Source organism: Manacus candei, unplaced genomic scaffold, assembly GCF_025592945.1.
Source record: "Manacus candei isolate 608988 ecotype Guabito, Panama unplaced genomic scaffold, ASM2559294v1 h1tg000027l, whole genome shotgun sequence".
NCBI lineage: Eukaryota > Metazoa > Chordata > Aves > Passeriformes > Pipridae > Manacus > Manacus candei.
In genome coordinates this window covers 6,816,858-6,844,071 of record NW_026138075.1, presented here as the reverse complement: position 1 = coordinate 6,844,071, position 27,214 = coordinate 6,816,858, and the positions used below count along the sequence as shown (strand labels likewise).

General features: G+C 39.0%; 1 protein-coding gene across 5 annotated transcripts in view; it reads left to right on the top strand.

The window, feature by feature from the left end:
• APBA1 (amyloid beta precursor protein binding family A member 1) overlaps window positions 1-27,198 on the top strand; it is an 81,103-nt gene extending 53,905 nt beyond the window's left edge. For 4 of the 5 annotated variants that reach the window (XM_051789373.1, XM_051789374.1, XM_051789376.1 and 1 more), the window contains 10 exons: window positions 989-1,028; window positions 2,575-2,720; window positions 7,443-7,475; window positions 8,601-8,687; window positions 9,266-9,451; window positions 12,513-12,692; window positions 13,494-13,706; window positions 21,011-21,130; window positions 21,722-21,862; window positions 23,229-27,198. In XM_051789373.1, coding sequence (XP_051645333.1) covers window positions 989-1,028; window positions 2,575-2,720; window positions 7,443-7,475; window positions 8,601-8,687; window positions 9,266-9,451; window positions 12,513-12,692; window positions 13,494-13,706; window positions 21,011-21,130; window positions 21,722-21,862; window positions 23,229-23,300 — 1,218 coding nt within the window. In that variant the 3' untranslated portion in view covers window positions 23,301-27,198. The remainder of the gene's footprint in view (window positions 1-988; window positions 1,029-2,574; window positions 2,721-7,442; window positions 7,476-8,600; window positions 8,688-9,265; window positions 9,452-12,512; window positions 12,693-13,493; window positions 13,707-21,010; window positions 21,131-21,721; window positions 21,863-23,228) is intronic. The other variant, XM_051789378.1, reaches the window with a different exon arrangement.
• Window positions 27,199-27,214: the final 16 nt, after the last annotated feature.

Here is a 27,214-nt window from a genome sequence, read left to right as displayed (position 1 = left end):
CTGAGGACATGAAAGAGCCTCAGATCTGAAAAGGCATGCCAGTGTCCTCACACCAGTCAGTTGTAGATTCATTAAAGTTTTGTAATCCTTGAACTATCCAGAAGTCCTATCAGCATATGATAGCAGCAGGTATTTCAATATACCCATTACCATCTATATATTGCCACACAGAATTTTATTTGATAAATTTTCATATGTTGTTTATGTTATTGTTTATAACATAATATGTTATATATAATATGGCTTACTCACTGAAATTTGTAGCCTTCAGATGTTTGAAGTGTTAGTCATGAAGTCTTTCATATAACATACCAGTTGGAAGTAAGGTCTTCCTTTAGTCTGTTTATTTACATATGGAACTCAGTATTCTATTTCTTTACTCTTTATGTAATTGAAGCTACCAAATATGGTTTTGTGCTTCATACAGTGTAAGCAGAGTTGGTGGTGAGGCCATAGTGAATTCAGTTATCCCGTGGAATACATAACCTGATAAAATTTCTAAAGCCTTTTGTAGACTGTGTTAATGAGGGATACATCTAAGAACAGTCCCAATGAATAACAGCAGTTTGTTAATGATGGTTTCAGTAATGAATAATAACAGTATAGTGCAATTTTTATGTTCCTGCCTGTATTTACTTGTTGGAAGATCTAATGTCTTTGAGATATTATATACTTTCTTGCATATTTCTTATTAAATTTCTTATTGGTAGACAATTAAATTAATGCACTAGTGAACACCAATAAGAACTGAAGTCTGGGCCTAGCGTATTGCCTGGTGAATAGGCAGAAATGAAATACATTGAATTTTACTCTAGTAGGTGCTTAGATTTTGAAAATACTAAATATAATAATAAATATTAATAATTGGTGATCTTCCTTTGCTAATAACTGTGACTCATTTAATTATTTTTTTTTTGCATGGAAAAATTTTTAATGCATATTTGTGCATGTTATGTTCTGTTTGAAATCCTTTTTGTCTTAATTACAGTCCAGAAAAAGCTTGGCTTCATTTCCGACGTATGTTGAAGGTAAGAGAATTCTACAATTTCTAAATGGTTTTTTTGGTATCAAAAACCCACTGGCATGGGTTTATAAAATAAAAAACTATTTTATTTGCTGAATAGAAAAGCTACTAGGGTTGGGTATGCTGATTTAGATTAAATTATGTCCAATCTGGAACGTGATCCTAAGCTAAATCCTACTGTAGTCTTTCAGAAGTTCATAAACATGGAGCTTTTATTTTTATAGTATTTCATTTATATTTTCTGTGTCTGTTCTAATGGGTTTTTTTCCTCAGTATCGCTTAAAATACTACATTTTTATGGTATTTACACAACATGTATGAATTTCTGTGGACAAGGAAAATAGGCTAACACTGTGGTGCTCTGTCCAGTGTTGATTTTAATTGGCAGGCTTAATCCAATCTCGGTTGGATTAATTAGCAGAATTGGATTAATTGGCAGGCCTGCCAGAGGAAATCTGCTCTGCTTTACAGCTGCTTGTCCTCTAATTAAATAATGCTTCCTGTCTTGGAGTTAAGGTTGCACTAGTGCTGAATTTATTCAGAACAATGTGTAAAAGCAAGTTACCTCCTACATGAACTGCTGTTACCTTTCTGTGAGTGCATCCTGTAATACTGTAGGAAGAATGCATGTTGTAGCACCCAGTTATTTTGTTGTGAGAGCATGACAGAAGCAGAAAATAGAAGTTTCTTTCCCCCCCCCACCAGCGGTTGTTCTGTATGCTTGATGAAATGTCAGAAATACAGTTGATGTGATACTTTTTTTGGACTGCCTTGTAGCTCCTTCAATTGCTTTACAGTGTGCTGTGCTTAATTGATTGTTTTCTTTAGACTACAAACTGATCATTGGTTTAGTCTTCAGTGTATAAGCTGCATGTTTTGGAGTCTCTGGCCAGATTGTCAATTAGTCCATAGCTGAGCATTGGAATTTTGCAGCAATGAAAGGTCTCTCTAGAATTTAAATTCATTTCCTATTGGTAGTCCTCTCTACCAAGGGCTATTTAAAATAATCCTCTTCTCCTAAAAGGAAAAAAAAAAATTAAAAAAAGTAAACTAAAATTTTCTTAGATCTTGGTTCAATGCAAAATTCCTTAAAAATACAAATGTGCAGCAGTCTATGAAAAAGCTTGCCAGGGTGGGGAGAAGGTGTTGGAGCATTTTTTCTTATTTCTCATTATTCTACTGTGATTTGATTGGTAATAAAATAAATTAATTTTTCCAAGTCAAGTTTGTCTTGCCCATGGCAATAATTAGTGAGTATCTCTCCCCTGTCTTTCCCCATGAACCTTTTGTTATATTTTCTCTCCCCTGCCCAGATGAGGAGGGGAGTGATTGAACTGCTTTGGTGGGCAGGGTCAACTCACCACAGATGTTGAGAGCATTTGCTTAATATTTTGTGTTTTACTTTGAAAGTACTGGTTGCCATATCATCATAGTAAACTGAGGTATTTCGGAGGATTTGCAGCCATCAGGTGCAAGCTCAAGTTGTCAAAGTGCTGCTGTTTTGCTGTGGTTCAGCATGATTGTTTCGGTGATTCTTTCCCGTATTACAGTTCCTGGACCTTGTGATCCTGAAGACTTAATCGATGGAATCATTTTTGCTGCCAATTACCTTGGTTCAACTCAACTGCTTTCTGATAAAACTCCCTCCAAGAATGTGAGAATGATGCAAGCTCAGGAAGCTGTCAGCAGAATTAAGGTGTGGAATGATTCCTGCTGCCTCTTGTATGGGTGTCTTGTGGTTGTGGATATGACCTTCTTACTTATGCAGTAAATTTTTCATGTGGGGTTATCTGTGGTTTCAGAAAGGTAAAGTGCCTCACCTTTCTTTCTGCAAAAAAAATTGTATGTTTAATGCTGCTTTTGGAAAAGACTGATAAGGGGGAGTTACCAGGTCATTTTAATTCCCTGTAATAATACTTGTGCCATGTACACTAAGCCAGGATCAGAAGTGAGTGGTGGTCAAAGTTGTATATTATCTGGGTGTTGAGGGAAAACAGAGTTAGAGTATAAAACACAACTAGTAAGTGTTGCAGCTGCTTCTGCCTCGGCACTTAATGCAATTGCTACTGTGGTAATGATTGCAGTTATTTTTGACCCTGGTGTGGATACTTGTTTCTCCACACATAGCAGCTAGGTGCTGATTTAAAAAGGAAACATCTGTGATGATGGTATAGAGATGTATGAAATAAAAATAACTTGTCCTAGAATATGGTACATTTGCTTTGTTTGTTTGGAAAAAAGACATGCCAGCCAATTTCTGTACAGGCCAGGACAAGCAATGGGCATGCTGCTGTATTTGAAGTTACAGTTATGACACTGTCAGCTGAAATTATACGTGTGAATGAAATATTGCACAGTTGTACAAGATGCTGCAATATTCCCATGACTGGATGGTAGGCACGCAGCTTCGTCTTCTCCTGATTCAGCTAACCAACACAATCTCCTCTGGAAATTTTAATTAGTTTAATATTTATGTGTTCTTCTTTTGTAGTTTATTTGGGGTTCCAGCTCAGATTTGGTGTGTGATTGTATAAAAGAGAGAGGAAGAGGAGAGGTTATCAGCAAAGCCAGTAGTATTGTCTGTTAAGGTCGGCTGATGCTTCCTACTATTATAATTCCTTCTAGTATTTTCCATAGCAGGTGTTCAGTTCAGTATGTAATTTTAACACAGAAGTTCCAACTAGAACCATTGAGAGACTACCATAAATTGCAATTTTGATGATATTCTAATGCATAAGTTCTTGTAACCTTGTCTCTGAAAATCATTAACACTCTAGCATTTTAGAAGAGGCTGGGATGTAGCCTTCCTGTTAAAGACAGATCATCCTCTGACATCTCTGTAGAAGTTTTCACAAACTTAAACTACTGAGCCTTTTGCAAAAGAATGATTTATCTTTGTTCATTGGAGACTCTGTATTCAGTAACATTCTTTAAAAATGTTTCACTCAGCTTTCTCAACCCTGGCAGGTCTTGGTGGGTTCTTCCTAAAGCTGCAGTGGTTTCCCTTTTTCAATGCTTTATTTCTGCTCTGGGTGCAAGTAAGGCTGTGCCCCTCTGTTTGGTAGTCCCTATGTATTCTTTCCTGATGCTTGGCCATCTGGTAGAAAATTTGTCTGATTTGAATGGATGGGAAACCAAAGGTAAGAAAGATAAGGGAGAGAAATAAGGGCTTTGGTGAGGCTGCATCTAGGAGTGACACATCACTGGAGGCTGAAAGGAAAGTTTGGCATCAGCTGTCATAGGAAAATGGTATCAGGAGTGACACTTGTTCCTGGGACTGGGCAGGAAGTTTGCACCTAGAAGGTAAAGCTTCTGTGGGAATATACAGTAGAAAAAGATTGAAGGGATGTGGTAGAGAAAATGAAACAGAATTTATTCAAATTGGGCCTATGAGATGTAAGAGTATGGAATCTTTCTTTAATACTGAATGTATTTCTTAGAAATTCATTAAAATATTCTGTTATGTTTCAGCACTTCTGTGCTTCAAAACAGAAAGAAATCTATTTAACTCATTTCACTCATATCTCCCATAATTTATACATCCATATAAATTGGTGGGCATGCGTACTTTTTGTTGTAGTATATTTGTCTCAGGATTGAGGTCCAAATAGTTGCATTGTTGACCTGGTAAAACTCCAACTGTTGTGACTAATTTTCTGAAGCTCAGTTTATTTCAGAAAATTATTGGCTTACTGCATGGCACACAATACCATTGTACACTTCTTTGACAGTTACTGCATTCTGCTTCTAAGTGAAGCTCAGGCAACCTCCCTTCACCTTAGAGTCTTTGGTTTGTTTGTTAGGGCGGGCTTTGACTGGTTTTGTCACTGATTGCCATTTAAGCTGAACGGTTTTAGTGAGAAATTCAGTGTGATAGAAGGAGTTGCTGCTGCCAGATTCATCACTGCATCAGATAGCTTTTATCCCATATGTATAAAGTATGCAGGCTTGAAGTTAAGAGCATTAAAAAGGGGGTGAAGAGTTTTGTTTAAGCCCTGTGATGTACACATCACAGTGTGTTCCTTTTGAATTTAATAATCCCTATAATGCTTCCTTTTAGCAGAGCCTTCAGACCACATATTCATTCATTTAGAATATGAACAGATTTTGAAAACAATTTTCCATGTTACTTTTTTAAAAAGGTGTTTCTTCAGTTATAAGTACAAGAGTTGGATGTTTTCTTGCTTGGCCATTCATCTCTGTGAAGTCCAACAAAGTTAAAACAGAATCAGTGCTTTGAAGGTATTCATCAAATGTAGTTATGAATACTTCACTAGGAGGCTCTCTTAGTTTGCTGTGTGGCAGGTTTGAGCATTTTTAGGTAATACCTGTTTCAATTTCTGAGTGTAATAGAACCCATGTGTGGAAATAGTTTAATATTCTGCACATTTTCTTTACTCAATGTCATCTCAATGCTCACAGAGTTGCAGTATATTTTCCAGAGAGGCTAAATGGGTTGAGTAAACTTAAGACACCCCTGTAGCAAAAGTGGAAGCTTACTGGTTTTTAATATTTTGTAATTTTGGAAATTAAAAATATAATATATAAATAATTACATTTCATTTACCTTAAGTGACAATCACAAATTCTGTGTATTTTAAAAAAATAGTATTTTATATAGATTAGACAGTTTCTGGGTTTTTTTGAAATACTCTTCTGATTTGAATTAGCAAAATAACATGGTGACAAAAAGGATTTGTATAATAAAGTGTCCTGCATAGAATTATCCTAATTTTTTTGTTGTTCATGCACTGTAACCTTTTTTTGTGACATTTCTGTGCATTGTTAAATCACTTATTAGATTTAGAAGTGCTTGTTCCTTATCATTACCTTACTTTTAAGAAATATTTGAAATTTGTTCTTCAAAATGCTTCCATTTGAAGAACAGAATTTTCAATAAATTGAATGATAGTGTATTTTAATAGCTCAGGGTTTTTTTCCTCTCATTTCTTCTTTTTGGGCTGCGCTTTTCTTCCTTTGGGAGGTCTGTCGCTCTAAAGTTTGGGGTGGAGGACAAAGTATCGGAAGGGGAGCTTGATTTTAGAAAGCAATTTAAATGCTCTACCTCAGGAGTATCTCCCCCTTACCCAGTGTATGGCAGGCAGCTGTTATTCAAGATAAGTATATTATTTCTTACTATTAATTTAAATTAATAGTAATGTAATGAAGAGCCTGCTATGTGAGGCAGTTCTAATAGTTCGCAATCACCAGGCTATCAAATACTTCTCAATTTGGAAGAGATGACACTAAAAGCTAGTATGAGAATGTTTCTATTTGAAAATAAGCAGCATGGTCTAAACTTTGGGTAGCTGCTTTCAGATTTGTTTAGACAAAACTTGATAGCTTTAAGTTGTGAGCATCAGTATGAAACATTTGATATGTCTTGTGATTCAAGCCTCCTGTTTGTTCTTCGTAAAAGTAGTTAGGGCTGAATCTGTATGGAGTCTGTAGCAGTAAGCCTCCTTCCCATCACAAGAACACCTGTTAATTTAATCAGCAAAGAGACTGTTAGTGTTGGAAGTAAAAGGGTAACTACCAGCCTGGTGAGTATTACATTTCTTCACTAAGGAGGTCCAGAAGTTCAGTTCACCTTGATTTGGATTAATGATTGCAGGACTGTATAAGTTATATTTATTTACGTTGTTAATGGAAACCTGTTTTAAGGTGTTTGTGGAACTGAAGTACTTGCTCCGCTGCCTCCTTGAAAAAATGTGGTAGTATGGACTTACCTTTGTGTAGGTGTCACAGGAAAATCTGTTGTCCAGATGTGAACATGGGTTTATTAGTATAATATGGGTTTATTTGCTCAGAAGGAGAAGAAAATGAAGGGGACAGTTACCTTCTGTCATTTTATTTTTCCAGAAAACAGTAGCATAATTTTAAGGAGGTTATTTTTTTGAAGTCTATTAAAGTATGAGATCCAAAAAAGCTGGAATAACAAAGCTTAGAATTCTTCTCTCACCTCTTACATTGATGTGCCTTCAAAAGAAGTAACATCATGGTTTATACTGCTGGAAGTGACAGAAAGCTCTGTTTTGTTTCTTAAAAAAAAAAAACAAACAAAAAACCAAAACCAAAAAAAAAAAACCAACAAAAAAACCCCCCAAAAAACCAACTACACACGCAAAATAACCTTGTTTATTGCAAGTAACATTTTAAGTGAAAAAAAAATCCTTTTGTGTTCTTCCTGACTCTTTTGGTGCTGTTTCTTTTTATTTCTGAAAGTAATTGTGCTAAACATAAAATTATTTTTTTAAGCCAAAAAGAAAAGGAGGAAATTAATCTAAGCAGGGACTAATTTAGATCAGCTAGTAGTTTATGAGCCCTGACATTAGCATGCAGATTCCTGCTTGACTTGGAGTCTCTGTAAGTTCTTCTCTAACTGTTCTCCTGTCTCTGTTTGTTCCATGCTAAGCAGATGGCCCAGAAATTAGCCAAAAGCAGGAAGAAGGTGCAGTACAAACTCCATCAGCTTGATGTTATGCTTGTTCTTTTGTTTTCTGGGAGGGTTTTTTCCTTTCTTTTTATTTTGTGGTTTTATTTTCTGCATCCAGCAAGGTTTTTTCAGATTTATTTCTGAGCCACCATACAAGCTGACATGTGTCAGAAATCAGTTGCCTGATTGGCCATTTTTTGTTGCTTATCATTAGCCATTTCATGTTAGAAATAGAATAAAGATTGGATTTATCAAATAGTTACAGGCAGTACCCAAAATGCATACTAAAGAATCAGTACTGAAACAGGCAAAGGTTTTAACTCTGTAAAATGATAGATTAAAATGAGGTGTGGGTTTTTTTTTTCTTTTAGCCCTTTTTTTTTTAATCTTTCTGTAAGGCTGCATTGTTTGATTCACAGAGATGTCAAATTGCTGGATGCAAAAAAGAAAAAAGTTTGTCTATACACACAGTAATATACTGAGATTGGCTCATCTTTGTAATAAGTTTTGTTTGTGGAGCTTTTAAGTACCTTTTAACAAATGTAATTTAAAAAATTATGAATGTTTTGCTTTCTATTAACAAAATATGACTTCTAAAGGTGGGTTACTGCTTGAATAGTACGTTGTCTGACTGTGAAGGTCTTCTTAGCAGAACTGCATTATGAATTGCTTAAATACTACCCACCTGTGGTGCAGGTTTTTCCATTGGTCTTGGCAGCCACTGTTAGCCCATATAGAGATTCCTTGGGCAAGAGATGCTGTTGGGCCTTTCTATGGCTTGTGTGAAATCCTTACTTAAAGTGGGATTCATAGTGTGCAGAAAATGGTAGAATTATTTTGATTTTCATGAAATCTTTATCTGGTTCATGCTGCAGTCAGTTATAATTTTACGGAATTGGGAAAAATATCAGGGAAGCTTTTATGAGGTTGACTTCTTTTTCAAACAATACCCAATTCACTTTCACATATATGATATAGTTTCCACATCTTTGTGTTTATCTTTTGCTTCTGCAGTCTAATACTCTATCCTGCATTGCTGTTCTGATGACTGTGTCTTAGTGCACCCTTGTTTGTGAACTAACATCATTAGTAAGTATGTTACCTAATGGGTTTGTTTGACTCTAATCCATTTATTTGCAGGCTCCAGAAGGTGAATCTCAACCCATGACTGAAGTAGACCTCTTCATTTCTACACAGAGAATAAAAGTACTGAATGCAGACACACAGGTACAGACATAAACACCTTTGTCAGTTTTGTGCGAGTAGTCTACTGAAATAGACTTTCGCCTACATGCCAAAATTTGTCCTTCAAAATGTGCTGGCTCTTGTATTTCCCCCAGGATTTCCTAGTAAGAAATCTGTGGTCAACAACCGTATCATACAGGCAATTACTCTGGTGTGTGACTCTAGAAATGGTTAGAATTTGTGGGTAAAGTAGTTGCAGTCATCTCATTTCTCACGAACCCTGGTGCATGAAGTATTGATTGTGCTCAGAGTAGTCCAAAATGTTTAGTTGTAATAATTTGTTCGTAGTCCTCTACACGTACATGCCCAGCATACACATACACGGTTCAGATATTGAGGTCTTTATGTGGTTTTACACAGAAAAAAAACCACCTTTAATTTGTAAAACTTTGTTTTACTTTTGAAAATTGAAACTCTTGTTTCCTGTTGGCATCTCCCTTCTTGCAGGTATTACAGACTTCACTTAGCAAAGGTCTTATTGCTGTCTGTGTGTTTTTATCCTAGGTGTGCAGTAAGAACTTGGTTGAGCAGCTGCTTATATTGGTTTTCTTATTCCCCAGGAAACCATGATGGATCATCCCCTGCGGACCATTTCTTACATTGCTGATATAGGAAATATAGTTGTTTTGATGGCTCGTAGGCGAATGCCACGGTCTAACTCCCAGGATAACGTGGAAGCATCTCACCCTTCCCAAGACGGAAAGAGACAGTACAAAATGATTTGCCATGTCTTTGAGTCTGAGGATGTAAGCAACTACTTTGCCTTATAATTTTTTAGGGATGGAAAAGTAAGCACATTTCAGTAGGTCTGATGTTCACTGTTAGTGGCCCTGCTTGCTTTTAAACTGCAACCACTATTTCATCTAAGCAGAGGAACTTACTTTATATGTTTGGACCCAACATTTTACTCAAGAAATTGGTGTTCATAGTAATGCTTCCTATTTTTAATCTCCTTGATTGCCTTCCAATAACAGTGAGAGGAGGGTCGAGTTGCCACAGTTTACAAATACCAGCTCAGATTCTGCACAAGAGAGTGAAAGTCTATCAGACATGCTTATTTTCCTAGGAAAATTTTAATCCCAAGCCTTGCATCAAGGATCAAGCACTGGTACATACTTGAAAGGTGATCTTTTATTTTTCAGGAGGCTTGTGCTGGGGAGTCAGTTGCTGCTACCATATCAAAAAGCCAGCAAATAAAGTTGGTAATTTCAACAATTTCAAAGTGTATCTCTGAAGAGAGAACAGATTTTAGTCTATAGTGCAGATTACTAAATTAGCTTATGTAGGACTTAATATCCTGTCTTCACAATCAATGTGCAGAACCTGCTGATTTTATGCACTTTTTAAAGCTCAGTGACTGAATGGTAAGATCAGACATATCAGATTGAAGTGGCTAGATATTTAGTTGTCAGGATCATAATCATGTTATGCCTAGTAACTTGGGAAAATAAAAAAAATCTCAGTTCTAAATCATCCAAATAGCAGAGTGTTACATAAGTAACGTGAAAATATCAGTTTCTTATAAAATACTCACATATTTTCCAATCTACAGTATATCACCAAGGACTTGGAGATGGGAAGATTTTTTTGAATAAACAGCTGATTTTATGTAGTGATGAATCTGTTCTAAACCCATGTCTGAATAAATCATCTGATTGCAGATAAATGTATATACACGACTCAATGCTGAAATTAAAAATAAGGACAAGAGCACTGATCCAAAGTAATCCTGTACCAAAATTATGACAGAGAATATAGAAAATGTGAGGTTTTTTCCCACAAAATAACATGTAAACCAGTTTTGCAAAGCTTTTCAAGAATCTGGTATGAAATAAAGAGTAGCCAACATATTTTTCGGTTAATATCATTTGATAGGCTGCCTGTTTTGAGGCTGCTGTTCCTGTATTTCTAGTCGCTAATTTTGACACTGCTTACTCTCTTACTGGCCAGTTGAAAAAGCAAAAATGAAACTGTCAGATGTCAGAGGCTGGGGCTTATTTTACTTCAGCATGTGGTGGTCTGACTCTTGGATGATCCAGACTTCCTGGATCTGTTTCCCAGGCTGCTCACTGGGACATTTGACTAGCTGGGATCTGTGCTTCTCAATTTATGGTTTCTTTGGATCAGCCCATATTTGTTTCAGATGTGATCCCCTCTGTGCCACTAGACATTGGCGTGGAAAGTACATGCCTGTAGATCCAGCAAAAGCATTACTCATTCATGTGAAAATATGCTGAGAAATGGCAGATTATATCAGCTCTCCTTAGTCACGGTATGTAGTTCACAGATAGCCTGCAAAATGTATCTCAAAGTGACTAACAGAATGGAAGCATTGTAGCACCTTATTAGCAGGAAGGAAATGGCTTCTTCAAAAATCTTGTACGTCCAATGAAGTAATGCAGCCTGTTTATATTATAAAACTTGTCTTTTCTTCTTCTGGGACAGCTGGGTATTTGGAAGAAGTTACACGGTGAGTAGAAGTTACAGAGTGAGACAGAAGCTGTAAGCCTGCAAGTGGGTGTTGTCCAGAATATGTCTCTGCTTGGACAAGTCCTTGTCTAAAGAGGACAGCGCCAGATTTTCAACTCTGTTTAGAGCTATATCTTCAAATGAGCTGAACCCCAGTGATGTGTCCAAATGCTGGGAGCTGGACTCTTCCTGGAGTGAAGATACATATGTATGAATGTAAAGTCTGCATTTATCTCATGACTTAAGTTATGAAGCTATGGAAGTGTAGTTTTCCCCTTGCTGTCTTGTCCTTGCTGTCAAAACCAGGTTGATCTGAGCTTTGGTAGTATACTGGCAGTCTACATATTGATCTTCTCAGCACCAGCAATCATGCTGTTCTCATCAGCAGATTTAGTACTAGTTTGAGTTGTTTAAGATACAATCAAATTTTTAATTTAGGTTGGGAACTTTTCCTTTATTAGGGAGCAAACTGGACTTTAAGTCTAGCCAGTAGGCTCTATAAAAGTACACCTGAGCAGCATTCATTCATCGCCAGCACTCTGCCAGGCCAACCATGTCAGCTGTGGAGTTCTCCTCTTCTCTTCCCTCTCTTTGCCACAGCCAGCACAGCTGCAGATGCAAGAGGGTGCCTACAAAGGACAGGATGAGAAGGAAAGAGGCAGAGAACTGGCAGAATCATGGGATTTGGAGGGAGTGAAACAAGAAATATAGGGGAGAGAGTCTGAGGGAGGTAGCAGGTTGAAGAAGGAAATGCATGTGACCATTTCTAGTCACTTCAAGGCCTTGATTTGGTCACCAATTGCTGCCCTTTTCCTATTTTGTCTGAGACTGAGATAGGAGCAGTCAATATGAACGTGATGGTCCTAAAGGATGGTAAGAAAAGTTGGAAATACCTTCTTAAATGTGTCTGTGTGTTTTCTGGTAGACATTTTCGTTTCCGTTGCTGGCTTGTCAGAGAATGGCATTGTCCTGGAAGGAAGGGAGAGCCATCTGGGACCTGCATGGGTAGGAAGAATTGTAGGTGCAACCCACAGTGACTGCAGTGGCTATACCTTTATGCTTATATTAGCAGTTCTTGCCTGTGAAAGGATGGCTTTATTTCTGATATTTATTATTGCTTACCAAGCTGGATTCATAGCAGAGGTAAATGTGTTGACATTTTATGGTTCTTTCAAATTAGTCATGCACAAATATGTTTTAGACTGGATGGCAGTAAATTGTAGGTTTGTCAACTTGATGATCCATTTTTCAGTGTGATTGTAACAGAGAAAGTGTCAATGCACACAACTATCAGAATGTTTCACACTTTTCTCTTCTCTTCTCTGGGAACTGCTACAGGCGCAGCTGATTGCACAGTCCATAGGTCAAGCATTTAGTGTGGCCTACCAAGAATTTCTGAGGGCAAATGGAATCAACCCAGAAGACCTTAGCCAGAAGGAATATAGCGACTTGCTCAATACCCAGGATATGTACAATGATGACCTGATTCACTTCTCGAAGTCTGAAAATTGCAAAGATGTATGTATCTTTTTTTTTTCTTTAACAGTATTAAGCTGCTCTGTATCAATTGTAGGCCCTTGTTGGCAGAAATCAAAAAACCTTCAATACTTCCTATAAATTAGCTCAGTTGGTCTAGAATATCCTCCTTAATAGACACCCTGTTGTCAGTTCTGTTTCAAAGGCAAACAGTGAACCCAAAAGTTATCAGCATTGAAGTGATTTACCATCTGTTGTCATTCTTTTTACCAAACAATTTTGAGACATTTGAAAGTGAACTTGAAACAGATTAACAGATTAATACAATTTGAAAGATTACAGTAAATAATATAAAATTTATAGAGGCCTGGGTGTTTATGAAAGTGGCTGATTCCAGTTTTTAAATAATTGTGTGTACCAGAAGGCTTTGCAGCTTGCTTAATAAAAATGAACCAATACACCACTGGAACACACAGGTAATGATTTTCTAATGCACAGTTGTAAACTCTTGCAATCTCTTCCTGTTTAGGATTGTCCACCAAAACCAATGGCTCTAGGATTTCTTCCACTCCCATTTCCTCTGCTCATACACAGAAATTACTTGTGAGAGGTGTTTTTGCACTAAGTAAAATCTGTATTATGTAGTGCTGATCATTTAATGTTTGAATACAAATGAAATATGTAAAATGTGTACCCTGTTTTGGTTTTGCTTTGAATTAGGAAGACAGGTTGCAAACAAAGAAGGGTATGTTTGTTGGTTATATAGATGTTGGGAGGGGGGTGATGTAAGTTCCATGGATGTTAAAAAAAATATTTTTTTAAACACTTTTTCTTATTATACAGGTTTACATTGAAAAGCAAAAGGGAGAAATCCTAGGTGTGGTGATTGTGGAGTCTGGCTGGGGTTCCATTTTGCCTACAGTTATCATAGCCAACATGATGCATGGAGGACCGGCAGAGAAGTCTGGGAAGCTGAACATAGGGGACCAGATCATGTCAATCAATGGGACCAGTTTAGTTGGTTTACCACTCTCAACATGTCAGAGCATCATAAAGGTAGGGGAAATGTTTCTGGAAGCTACACGTTCCAAAAGGGTTACATAACAGGAGAGCATAAAGTATAGAATTCTTGAATAAGTTCTTACCAAATGTTTGCATAGAACTTTCCATTTCATGATCTTTAAAATACAGTGTGAATTAAGCTACACCAATTTTCTGACTTCACACAGAACCACAGAATGGGTAGGGTGGCAAGGGAGCATTGGAAGTCATGTAGTCCAACCTTCCTGCTCCAGCAGGGTTCCCTAGAGCACGTTACTCAGGACTGTGTATTGATGGCTTTTGAATATCTCCAGAGCAAAACGGTCCAAAGTCTCTCTGGAAATCTGTTCCAGTGCTCGGTCACCCTCACAGTAAAGAAATCCTTCCTCATGTTTAGGTGGAACTTCCTGTGTTCCAGTTTCTGCCCTTTGCCTCTCATCCTGTTCCTCTGCGCCGCCAAGAAGAGCCTGACTGCATTCTCCTGACGCCCTCTCTTCAGATACTTACAGACATTGATGACGTCTCCTCTCAGTTATCTCTTCTCGAGACTGAACAAGCCCAGCTCCCTCAGGCTTTCATAGAATCATAGAATTGTTTAGGTTGGAAAAGACCTCTTAGATCATCTAGTCCAATTGTTAAGAGTTTCCTCATAAGTGAGGAGCTCACAGTCCCATAACTATCTTTGTTGCCTTCCGTTGGACTCGTTCCAGGAGCTCCATGTCTCTCTTACACTGAGGACCCCAGAACTAGGCACAGCACTCCAGATGTGACCTCAGCAGGGCTGAGCAGAGGGGCAGGATCACCTCCCTCAGTCTACTGGAAATCCTCTTCCTAATGCATCCCAGGGTATCTTTGGCCTGCTTGACCACAAGCACACACTGCTGGCTCATGGACAGCTGCTTATCCAACAGGACCCCCAGGTCCTTCTCTGCAGAGCTGATTTCCAGCAAGTCGGCCGCCGGTCTGTGCTGGTGCCTGGGATTATTCCTCCCCATGTGTAGGACCTTGCATTTGCCCTTGTTGAATTTCAGAAAGTTCCTCTCTGCCCATTTGTCCAGCCTGTCAAGGTCCTTCTGAAGGGCTGCACAGCACCTGGGGGTATTGGCTGCTCCTCCCAGCTTTGTGTCATCAGAGAACTTGCTGAGTAGGCACTCCATCCCTCATAAGTTAAATAATACTGGGACTAGAGTTGAACCTTCAGGGACACTGCTAGCTACCGGCCTCCAACTGACCTGTGTCACTGATCCCAACCCTCTGAGTTCTGCCATTCAGCCAGTTCTCAATCCATCTCACCATCCACTCATCCAGTTCTCAGTTCCTGAGCTTGGCTATGAGGGTATCATGAGACAGCATCAGAAGTCTTGAGGAAGTCTAGATACTCTCCCAGAAGGTGTGCTGTGCTATTTGTTTGCATAGACAAGGGCTCTGTGCATAACTTCACAAGTGAATGTTTTGTTCGGAAAGAAGATACTACCGGATATGCACTTGAAATTTTATGTGACAAATGGAGGCACAGGTGGTTAATGTTGTCCTAGGCCATATTAGCTGTTAAATGCCTCAGTATCTGGATGAAATAGAGTCAATCCTTTTTTGTTCTTGTATACCTACTTTTGAAACTTTAAAACTTTGAAACAAAGACATACCCTCTGGGGAATCTTTACCCAAGTTGTTTGAAAGTGTGGCGCTTCTCTTCACTCAACTAAATGGGATACTTTAATTAGAAGAGCTTTCTCCTAGTTGTCAGAAAATTATGTGAGTTCAAAGAGCATGCAGGTCATCTGGAACTGAACTGTATCTGGGGTAGCTGTACCATACAAGGGAATAAGTATTTGAACATCAGAGTTTAAAGAATGGGAAAGGTACATCTCTATGGAGTGTTTGAGATAAAGCTGTATGAAATTATTTATTGAAATAGTCCCTCGGGGCTCTGCAGATCATCACATGTGGACATGTCGTGTAATGCTGGTTGTATGCTGTACAGACAGCCTTCTCTGATTTTTACTAACATATCTGTTACACTTATTAATCCAGGCAACTTTTTGGTAACAAGTTATATTATGTACCTTTTTTTTATATTGTATTTTTTAAAAATTGTAAAATAAATTTTCCATTTACAAGGTCAGTTTGCCAAGTGAAAAAAAAATGTATGAAGTAAATTCTCATTTTTTTTCCTCCATGGATTATCTCTTAATACTACTTGAACTAAGATGTTTGCTATAAAGATTTCACATTCTGGTTTCCCAAAATGTTAATACTGAGTTCTGATGAGTAATAAATGCATAAGTCACTGAACCAGCCACTTCAGATTCAGTGAGTAGAAATGATAGCCTGTCATACTAAAAATGTGTCAAAACCTGTCTTACATTTGTAAAGGAAGGAAGAAAAAAAAAATATTATATGCTAGCTTCAGTGGAACAAAACTACCTGCCAGTTTAGGCTCTTCATGATAGCCATATGTGTTTCCTATCCCCCATCATTTTATTTCTAAAACTGCAATGAGTTTACGCTTCTCTTATTCAGTTGGAATTTCACTATGGTCATTAGTACTTTATCAATACAGAAACAACCAGCTCTGCTATTTCCAGCTTTTACAGATCTTTCTCTTCTTCACTGATACTTTCTGCAGTTTCCATAGGAACTACTAGCCATTTATTTTGTCTTTCTAAAGAGAAAATAATCTGTATATCTGCAGGTCTTCATAACCACACATCTGGAGGTGCTCATGTAGCACTTCTGGAAACTAGTATATATGAAACAAGTATGTATATGAATAATCTAAGTACACACTTAAATGTGGCAGAAAATTTTCAGATTTCTTTAGCACGCTGTAAGGACTCCTATGAAAAGATGATAATATTATGTGGATAAACATATCTCATAAGCACTTCAGACAAGATGATTTCGGTATTATGGATCTAAGCTCTCCTACTATTTTACCATAAACCAATTGCAAACTGACAGAGCTTGGAAGAAGCTTTCCATGTATTGTGACTATTCTCTAATAGGCTTATCTTTTTCAAAAGCTTCTGGTGCTGGCTACTATCAGAAGCATACTCAAGAACTAGATAAACAAATAAAGTTGGTCAAAATATGCAATTGTTTTGATTCTGATCAGTTTATATTACCAGTCTGCATGATACTGAAAATTAGCCACTTTCTATATGAAATATATGTGCTTTCTGTAAAATTAGAAAAAATTTTGTTAGGGACCACATTACCTTTTTTTTGCCAAGTAATACAGATAAATAACTTGCATATTCGTCAGGGAAGTAAGAACACGATGATATCAAACTGTTGAGGGCATGTGTTGGGAGGAAAGGATTAAAACCAGAAGAATGGCAAGGAGGATGGTAGATTTGCTCAAGTGACCTTGCAGCTCGGAATGCTGAGGTCTGGAAAATAACAGTGTGGGAAACCCCATCTTTTATGCCTACTGCTGTTTATCCTGTCTGTTTTGAGAAGTAGAATCTCTGTGTAGAGATACCATAGGTGTTTACAGAGACTTGGAGGCACTCTTGTGGACATGCTTGAGCTCCCTGTGTTGGGAGAGCTCAGAGCTCAGAGCTCATGATCATGAAAAACACGGGAGATCACAGCATGGTGGTTAGCTATATGTGTGCAGGCCTTTCGTAAATTGGTGCATCAGCAGGCCTACCACCCATCAGGATGGGCTGAGCCTAAGCAGGTACTGAAATTGACAGGTTGTGAATAAAGTGAGGTGAAAGTTGCTGTATTTTTTGTAAAGTATTTCATTCTTGATGTGGATGGTATTTATGTATGGATTTATGTCTAATGCTTTCTGTGAATGAAGCATTTCAGAAAACCCTCTTAACAACCTCCAAGAGCTCTAAATACATGAAGTTGCACATTGCACTTATCTGTGTTTTATTATGTTTGTGTTTTCATGGAGCCATGTGAACACAGAGTCTCTGAGGCTGGCAGTCATCCCTGTAGCTGGTCTAGACCAACATTTTTATTCAAAGTAGAGCTTGCTTCTTAGGGCTATGCCCACTACGATTTAAACAATTCCAAGACTGGATGTTTCACAACCTCTCTGGGTAATCTGTTCTAGTGTTTTACCACCCTGTCAGTAAAAATAAATTTTTTCCTTCAATTTTCTTCTGGTAGCAAGGAGTCTATGATAAATGTGATATAACTCATTTCAAATGGAGGAAGAGTACTTGGAATGTATCGAGCTCTGTCTTGGCATGGATGATGAGCAAGCAGAGAGCTTATGGGCTAGGATGAAAGGGCAGACAAGTAGGGGTGATGCTGTTGTGAGTGTTTGCTACAGGCCCCATGATTGAGAGAAGGCAGTGGATGAGGCCTTCTACAGGCAGCTGGAAGCAGCCCCAAGGTCACAGACCCTGGTTCTCATTGGGGACTTTAACTACCTTGACATCTGTTGGAGAAGCTACAGGGTGAAGCACAAGCAATCCAGGAGGTCCTGGAAAGCATTGATAACAACTTCCTGTCACAGGTAGTGGAGAATCCCACCAGGAATGGTGTACTGCTCAACATTATACTAGCAAACAGGAAAGGCCTTGTTGGAGATGTGAACACTCAGGGCAGCTGTGGCTGTAGTGACCACGAGCATGTAAGACTCTAATCATGGACTTCAGGAGAGATAGCTTTAGCCTCTCTAGGGATCTTCTTGGAAAAATCCCATGGGAAGAGGTCCTGCAGAGAAGAGGGGTCCAAGAGAGTTGGTTGATATTCAGGGATCACTTCCTCTGAGCTCAAGAATGATGCATCCCATTGAGCAAGAAATCAGGCCAAGGGGACAAGAGACCTGCATGGATGAATTAAGAACTCCTTTCATTACTCAAGCATAAGCAGGAGATACGAAGGAGATGGAAGCAAGGTCAGACCACTTGGAATGAATATAGAGAGGTTGTCAGAGCAATTGGAAATGAAACAGGGAAGGCACAGGCCCATCTGGAATTAAGTCTGGTGAAGGATGTCAAGGACAGTAAAAAGGACTTCTTCAAATACATCAGTAACAAAAGGAAGATGATGGATGATGTGGGCCTCTTACTGATGGAGGGGGTAACAGAGGACACAGAGAAGGCAGAGTTACTAAACACTTTCTTTGGATTGGTGTAGACTGTCAAGACCAGCCCTCAGGAACTTCTGACCCAGGAGGCCAGGGTAAAGGAATGTTGGAAGGAAGACTTCCCCTTGGTCCAAGAAGATTGGGTTAGAGAACACCTAGGCAAACTCAACACCCACAAGTCCATAGGCCCTGAGGGAATGCATCCACAAGTGCTGAGAGAGGTGGCAGATACCATAGCAAGGCCACTCACCATCATCTTTGGAAGGGCATGGCAGTCAGAAGAGGTACCTGAGGACTAGAAGAAAGCCAGTGTCACTGTAGTCTTAAAAAATGGTGAAAAGGAGACCCAGAGAACTACTGGCCCTCATCTCCATCCCTGGAAAGGTGATAGAGTACCTCATTCTGGAGGCCATTTCTATCCACATTAATGACAAGGAGGTGATCAGGAGTAGTCAGCATGGATTCACTAAAGGTAAATCATGCTTGACCAAACTGATTGTCTTCTACAATGAAACTGCCTGGATGGATGAGAGGAGAGCAGTGGATACTGACTTCAGCAAGGCTTTCAACTCTGTCTCTCCCAACATCCTCATAGGCTATCTCAAAGCGTGGACTGGATGAGTGGATGGTGAGATGGATTGAGAACTGGCTGAATGGCAGATCCTGGCAGGTCATAATCAGAGGCAGAGGGGTTAGTTGGAGGCCTGTCACTAGTGGTGTCCCCCAGGGTTCAATACTGGGCCCCGTATTAATTAGCTTATTAATCAATGGCTTAGATGAAGGGGCAGAAGCCTACTCAGCAAGTTCTCTGATGACAAAGTTGGGAGGAGCAGCCAATACCCCCAGGTGCTGTGCAGCCCTTCAGAAGGACCTTGACAGGCTGGACAAATGGGCAGAGAGGAACTTTCTGAAATTCAACAAGGGCAAATGCAAGGTCCTACACATGGGGAGGAATAATCCCAGGCACCAGCACAGACTGGCGGCCGACTTGCTGGAAATCAGCTCTGCAGAGAAGGACCTGGGGGTCCTGTTGGATAAGCAACTGTCCATGAGCCAGCAGTGTGTGCTTGTGGTCAAGCAGGCCAAAGATATCCTGGGGTGCATTAGGAAGAGGATTTCCAGTAGACTGAGGGAGGTGATCCTGCCCCTCTGCTCAGCCCTGCTGAGGTCACATCTGGAGTGCTGTGTCCAGTTCTGGGCTCCTCAGTACAAGAGAGACATGGATTGAGTCCAAGAGAGGGCCACGAAGATGGTTAAGGGACAGGAGCATCTCTCTTAGGAGAGAGTTGAGCTCGTTCAGCCTCAAGAAGAGGCAAATGAGAGGGGACCTCATCAATGTCCGTAAGTACCTGAAGGGAGGATGTCAAGAGGATGGAGTCACAGAATCACAGAATGTTCTGCGTTGGAAGGGACCCACAAGGATCATTGAGTCCAACTCTTAAGTGAATGACCCATACAGGAGATTGAACACATGATCTTGGTATTATTAGCACCAAGTTTTAACCGACTGAGCTAATTTCAGGCTTTTCTTGGTGGTGCTGAGCAATAGGACAAGAGGCAGAAATTAAAATACAGGAAGTTCCATGTGAACATGAGGAAGAACTTGTGTTAGGTAACCGCACAGTGGAACAGGTTGCCTAGAGAAGTTGTGGAGTCTCTCTCACTAGAGAACACTCTAGATGCAATCCTGTGCCATGTGCTCTGGGGTGACTCTTCTTGAGCAAGGATAAGATGACCCACTGTGGTCCCTTTCAACCTTACCCATCCTGTAATTGTGTGAATAATGGAAATTAGGAGCACTGCTTATATAAGGATGATATGAGCAGGACCTGTTGTTTGCTTGACAGAACTGAATTTATTTTGTTAGGGAAGCAACTTTTTTGCAACTATCTTAGCTACTTATTGAAAAGTCATTGGATTTTTTTGGTGAGTTGGATAGACCTGTTTAATATTCCTTTCATGCATGATTTGTGTTATCGAATGAAGAAATTGCCAGCAGGAATCTGGTTTTCCTAAAACAACTGTGTCTGCTTCTTGGCAAGAAAAATTTAATATTTTATCACTTATTTCATTGAATATTCTGTTGCTTGTTTCTGGCATTCAGTGATCAGATTCTGTTACAATGCATACAAAGATGTATTTATTCAGGGCTGTTCCCATGTCTGTGTTTTAACTCTTTTTTTTTTTTTCCCTACAGTGCTTATGTTAAATGTTTAACTTTTTCTTTGCCAGCATCCTTCATGGTTTGTTTTTTTTTTTACAGGGTTTGAAAAATCAGGCCCGAGTTAAACTGAACATCGTTAGATGTCCTCCAGTAACCACAGTCTTGATCAGAAGACCAGACCTCAGATATCAATTGGGCTTCAGTGTGCAGAATGGGATTGTAAGTAGCTTCCACACTCTCTGGTCAAGCTGCTATTTTCTCCCTCATAGCAAGCAGGATTTTGCATATATTAAATCTCCAATATAAAAGTTGGTTTAATAAGAGTTATTTTTTTCTTTGACTCTCCTTACTTCACAACTTTAGAGTCAACCAGAGGAACAGAAATGTTGTTTTACTGTAAAAAAACCAAAAATGTGTAACAGAGTCTGCTTTCATCATGCATCATTCATGTCTCTAACCAAGCCATTTCATGACCTCAAAAGAAAAAGCCTGTTCTTGATCCTCTTTTTTCGTAAGGCATCATGAACATTGTTAAACTGACATCCTTCATACACTCATAAATTTCCTATTCACAAGACATGTAATGTACAACATAGCCTTTTCTGACAGTTTATTCTACTCTTGGAAGAGAATATCCATTAGTTACGTGTCACTAACAAATTTTGCTTTGAGTCAGTGATTGATAACATTTTAGAATTTGTTGGGAGTCCCTGTGTTTAAATGTTGATTTATAGCTTGTAGGCAAAAATGGGTAATAAAAAGCTTCTGTTCCTTATCCAGCCCATGATAAATTTGTCCTTTCCCTTCCAGATCTGTAGCCTTATGAGAGGGGGTATAGCAGAGCGAGGAGGTGTGCGTGTCGGCCATCGGATTATTGAAATCAATGGGCAGAGTGTTGTAGCAACACCCCATGAGAAAATTGTTCACATCCTCTCAAATGCTGTTGGTGAGGTAAGAACTGGCAATGTCTCTAGGCAGTGTAGAATAGTTCATTGCTGGTACCAGTAGCAACCAGTGGAAACCAGCGTAGCAAGTGGGGTCTTTCAAGGGACCATGCTGGGACAATATTTTGTAATGTCTTCATCAGTAACATAGACGTAGCACCCTCAGCAAGCTTGAAGGTGACACCAAGCTCAGTGGTGCTTAAGGAAAGGGATACCATTAGAAGGACCTGAACAGGCTAGAAAAGTGGCCCATGTGACACTTGTGAGGTTCAACAAGACCAAATGCAAGGTCCTGCATCTGTGTCTGGGCAGCCTCCAACATCAGTAGACACTGGGGGTGAAGGGATTGAGAGCAGCCCTGCAGAGAAGAATTTGGAAATACTAGTGGATGAAAAACTGGACAAGAGGCAGCAATGGGCACTTGCAGCTCAGAAAGCCAACTGTATCCTGGGCTGTATCAAAAGCAGCGCGGCCAGTAGGTCAAGGGAAGTGATACTCCCTCTCTACTCTGCTCTTGTGAGGCTCCACCTGGAGTACTGATTCCACTTCTGCGGTCCCCAGCACAAAAAAAGATGTGAACCTGCTTGAGCAGGTCCAGAGGAAGGCCACAAAAAGCATCAGAGGGCTGAAGCACCTTTCCTATGAAAAAAGGCTGAGAGAGTTTGAAATGTTCAACTTGGAGAAGAGAAGGCTCCAGAGAGCCACCTGACATCAGCCTTTCAGTGTATAAAAGGGGCTTCTAAGGAAAATTGAGATAAACTTTTTATTAGGATCTCCAGTGACAGAACAATGGGCTGAACAATGGTTTGGACTGAAAGAGGGTAGATTTAGATCAGACATAAGGAAGAAATCCTTCGCTATAGTGGTGGTGAGGCACTGGAACAGGTTGCCCAGAGAATCTGTGGATACCTCATCCCTGGAAGTGTTCAAGGCCAGGTTGATGGGGCTCTGAGCAACCAGGCCTAGTGAAAAATGTCCATGCTTGCAACAGCACAGTTTGGACTAGATGATCTTCCAAGGTCCCTTCCAATTCAAACGGTTCCCTAATTCTGTGACTATACCTCTATTAGCCTGTTACTATCAAATCCAAAAAGCAGAAGTGAGAGCAAGCCTGCAAACTATTTCTTTCATTATTTGCCCATGGTTCTGCTATGTTTTAGAAGAACCCTAATCTGAAAATATGAAGTATCCACAATTTTAGATGGTTCATTGATACTAAATATACTGTTTCATGAAACCACCACCTTCAGTACTTTAATAAGGATATGAAAACTCTCAAGTTTTACCTTTCTTTTCTACCCTGTACGACTTTAGCTAGTTCTCTCACATGGGGTATGTTTAGGAACATAATTAACTTGGCTTATTTCCCCTAGATTCATATGAAGACTATGCCAGCTGCCATGTACAGACTGTTGACTGCGCAAGAGCAACCAGTTTACATCTAAAGCCGACACCTCACCGTCACAATGTGCATGGAAGATGTTTTTCCCCATTAGTGCTTGTCTCTCTAGTGCTGCATTTGTGTGTCTGCAGAGACATTTCTTTCTCTCTCCTCCCTTCACAGACACAAATACACTGTCACTCTCTCCTCTATCCTTTTTTCCTCTTCTCCCCACCACTTTCCTGTATTTTGGGAAGGGACAAAATACATCTATGGAACAATTTTCGTTGCATCTTTTTACAAGTGAAACTTCATGTAGCTCCACATGCAAAACAGGAAAATAACAGCTGCATTGTCCACAGAGTATTCACAAATGGCTCTGTTTCATGCTAACGTAGTTTTGTGGCTATAATTTTACAAACTGAGTAACAGATAAAACTATAGGGTACAAAGCATTCTCTTGGACATCCTGTATGTGACTTTGCTTTTCTTGTCCTATTTTCCCGCAGGCACTGAGCTCAGTACTAAAGGTTTATGTCTATAGGGAAAGTGGAATACCAAAAGTATAGTTATGCCCTCAGGAAGAATTGCCTGCTTATGAAGACTCAGTAAATGCTGCTGTTGTAAAATGAATTGTCCTAATACACACCTTTCAATTCCCCTCTGTCATCAGTTCTTCATGACAGTAGGACCCAAAAAAGTACTCTGTGAATTACTGAAACATGTTATACTTGTATTACTTACACCAAGAAATTTGGGAGGCATTTCTTACAGCAGTCTCCCGCTCTCTGCCCCCAGATTTCTAACTCCCTGTTTTCTTCTGCTTTGTTTTTAAATGCAACATGTCTTTTATAGTCCCTGCCCATTTTAGAGGTTAAAGTGGAGGGGAGGATCATTAAATATCCACAAGAGAAATAGTAAGGGGATTTCCTGAATAGCTACACTTTTTCTAGGCTCTTAATTCCGAATTTGGTGCACATAGCCACGTGTGCCACTGTATATAGACATTTTTAAAATTGTGCTTGCTATTTATGAAGTTTGAATATAAGAGATCTGCAGACTATTCTAAGTAATTTTGTTCTCTGAGCCAGTTTTAACAAATATTTTTGTCCAAAGACTGTCTGATTTTATTGACTTCCTCTTTAGTTCAAGATATAGATAACAGTGAAAAGGATGAGGTGGGAATAAACTTATTTATTTTGGTATATAATTTAACTTGTGAGTTTTTTCCATATGTATGGCACTTAAAGGAGATATGTGTGTACTATATGCACTTGTATGAAGATGATAAACTGTAGGGATGTATGAAATCTAATATTTCATTGGCCTCTAAGTTGCATGCTAGAGACAAAAGGGGAAAAGGGCTGGGTTGGGTTCTTTGTTTTTTTAGATGGGGAAAAATAAAAATGAAGTAGTGGCTTTTTTTTCCTAGTGAGAGGAGAATTCTACATTCTCTGTAGTTACTGTTTTTTCAGGACTATATACTGGTGTTTATACTGAAGCCTAACCATGCATTTAGTCCAGGTTAGTATATTGATTTCTTTTAAAGAAACAGTTTGTGCTGTGTTTTGCTGTGATAGAAAGACTCAGTGAGATGAAAACAAGGGCGGGCAACACATAGCCACACCCCACTTCTGCTTTGCACTGGTGGTGCTGGTCATAGTCCCTTGTTCCTCAGTTATTGTGAGGTGAGCTGTGCAATATGAGTGTTATTTGCAGTCCAGTGATGATCCTAGACATGACTATGCAGATTCACAGAAGTGGATGTGTGCATGTGCAGATTTGGTGCAAACAATGCCAAGAGCCAGTGAGCAATCTTGCCAGAGGTCCATTTTTTGTTTTTCTCAAATCATGGATAACCATGGGCTGATCAGAGTTAGAGGATAAACATAGTATTTCAGTGGGAAGCAGATGTCTAAGGGAGATAAAGAAGAGGCGCATAAACTACTGTAGTAAGTGAATATGTTTTTCTGTTGAGATTGATGTATGATGACTTGCTTTTACTGCATTTCTTGTTGTTACATAATTTAATCCAAGGCTCCAGAATATCAGATTGCGCAAAAGAATGTTGTTAGTATTCCAGTTAGTACTTAACTCTGCTACCTGACAGATGCAACAAAATAATTAATGACTTGTGAGTATATTGTTTAACTGTAAACATCTGGCTTATGATCATTTGAACTTTTTTTCCAGAACTTTCCATATATATAGTAATATATGTAAATATGATATATAACCATGTACAACTTAGAAGATTATATACAGTGCAGCCCTTCCATAAGTTGCCTGAGGAAACCTAGTGAGCCCTTGAAGACAGTCATCATGATTCTGATTCCTGCTATGTTTATGCCCTCCACTTCACTTGTTTCTGTGGTTCTGTCTAGCTCATGTGGTGAAGACTTTAACTCAGTGCACTGGAAACGATGAAGACCTGAATGTGCAAATGTATTTAGAGATGAAACAACTGTTTCTTTGAAAATGTTGCAGCCAGAAGTCTTTGAAGTTACTGGCATTTGAGTGCTTGAACAGTTCATGCTAAATAGGTGCTTAACATTAAGCAAGTGAATGCTTGCAGGATCAGAGTTTAGCAAAAAAATCTGTTTTTCTAATTACTTGTGTGTGTGAGATTTCTAAACTGGAAGGTCCATAGAATGTGCACACGTCTGAGAACAGTCTTGTAAACAATCCCATTTTACTCCGTAAACAGAAAGAGTTTCAAGAAAATGGAGCTCTAAGGGGAAATCTGGCTGTTCTCTAGACTGGTGCAGCGGTTTGATAGGTTAGATTATGGGGATTTTTAACAGATTCAAAGGAACATTCCTTCAAAGGTTTACATTCCTTCTTCAGTGACAGACCTGAATTATTTTTCTTTTATCCTTGCTGCTTCATACAGTCTAATTAACTCTTCAGTGTTTACATTAAGGATGAAACATCCCTTATATTTTTTATTTTTTGACAAGTATCATGTGTTTGTGTTGAATCTTGTTTGAATTTGAGTCTCAGTTGGGATTTCCAGGTTTGCTAGCTTTCTTTGTTTTCTAAATGTACTTCTGAATACAGCAATGTGGTTGAGATCTCTTGTATATATTTCACGCAGTACCTAGACTATGAAGTTGTACTATTGTTCTGTAAAGAGGGTGAATAGAAATTATTGTAAAGCGTTGGGAAAAGCATAGTATTGTATTTGTAACAATATTGTTCTTTGTAAACATTTAATGATCTCTCTATATAAATATAAATATATATATAAATATATGTGAGCCTGGAATGTTGATACTGCACATCTACTGAATGTAATTACTCTGATGTTTTCTGCCACAGGTCTCTGACCTCTGTAATGAAGCTGCGGTGGTTTGATATGGGGGAGGCAGGAGTGAAAAGAGTGGGCTTTTTGCTTTGGATGGGACAGGGTGGGGGGTTTCTGGCCAGTTATTTTGTTGTGATGTATTTACTGTGCTACATTCCTTTATTTAACAGAGCGCTAATGTCTGTAAGATTTGCAACAATAAATGACAAAACAAAAATACCTTAGACGAGGCTGAGAATTTGCTCATACTGACCTAGGGGCTGGCTTGCCAATGCTGAATGCACACAGGGCTGGAAGGTGTCTGAACTTCTCTTTTGCCACTTAGTCTGGAGTAGTTCTATATATGTTTCTGCAGGTGTGAACCACTGCTGTTAACTTTTAACTTTAAAACAGCATTCTTTCCAGGTAATACATGACACTGATGCTCCTGAATGAAGCCAATTCCTAAGCTAAAATGGCATCCCAGTTTTTACTGTGTGAAATGTCACTGTATTTGCATCTTAAAAAAATATGTTTTTTTCAAGATGCCTTTTATGTGACAGAAATACTGTTTCATTGACTGAATAACTTTAAATACACTTTCTTCAGATGTCATCAGCATGGTTTATTATTAAAGACCTAATACCATTTGAATAAATAAAAAGTAGAATTGTAATATGCCTGTCCTTAGA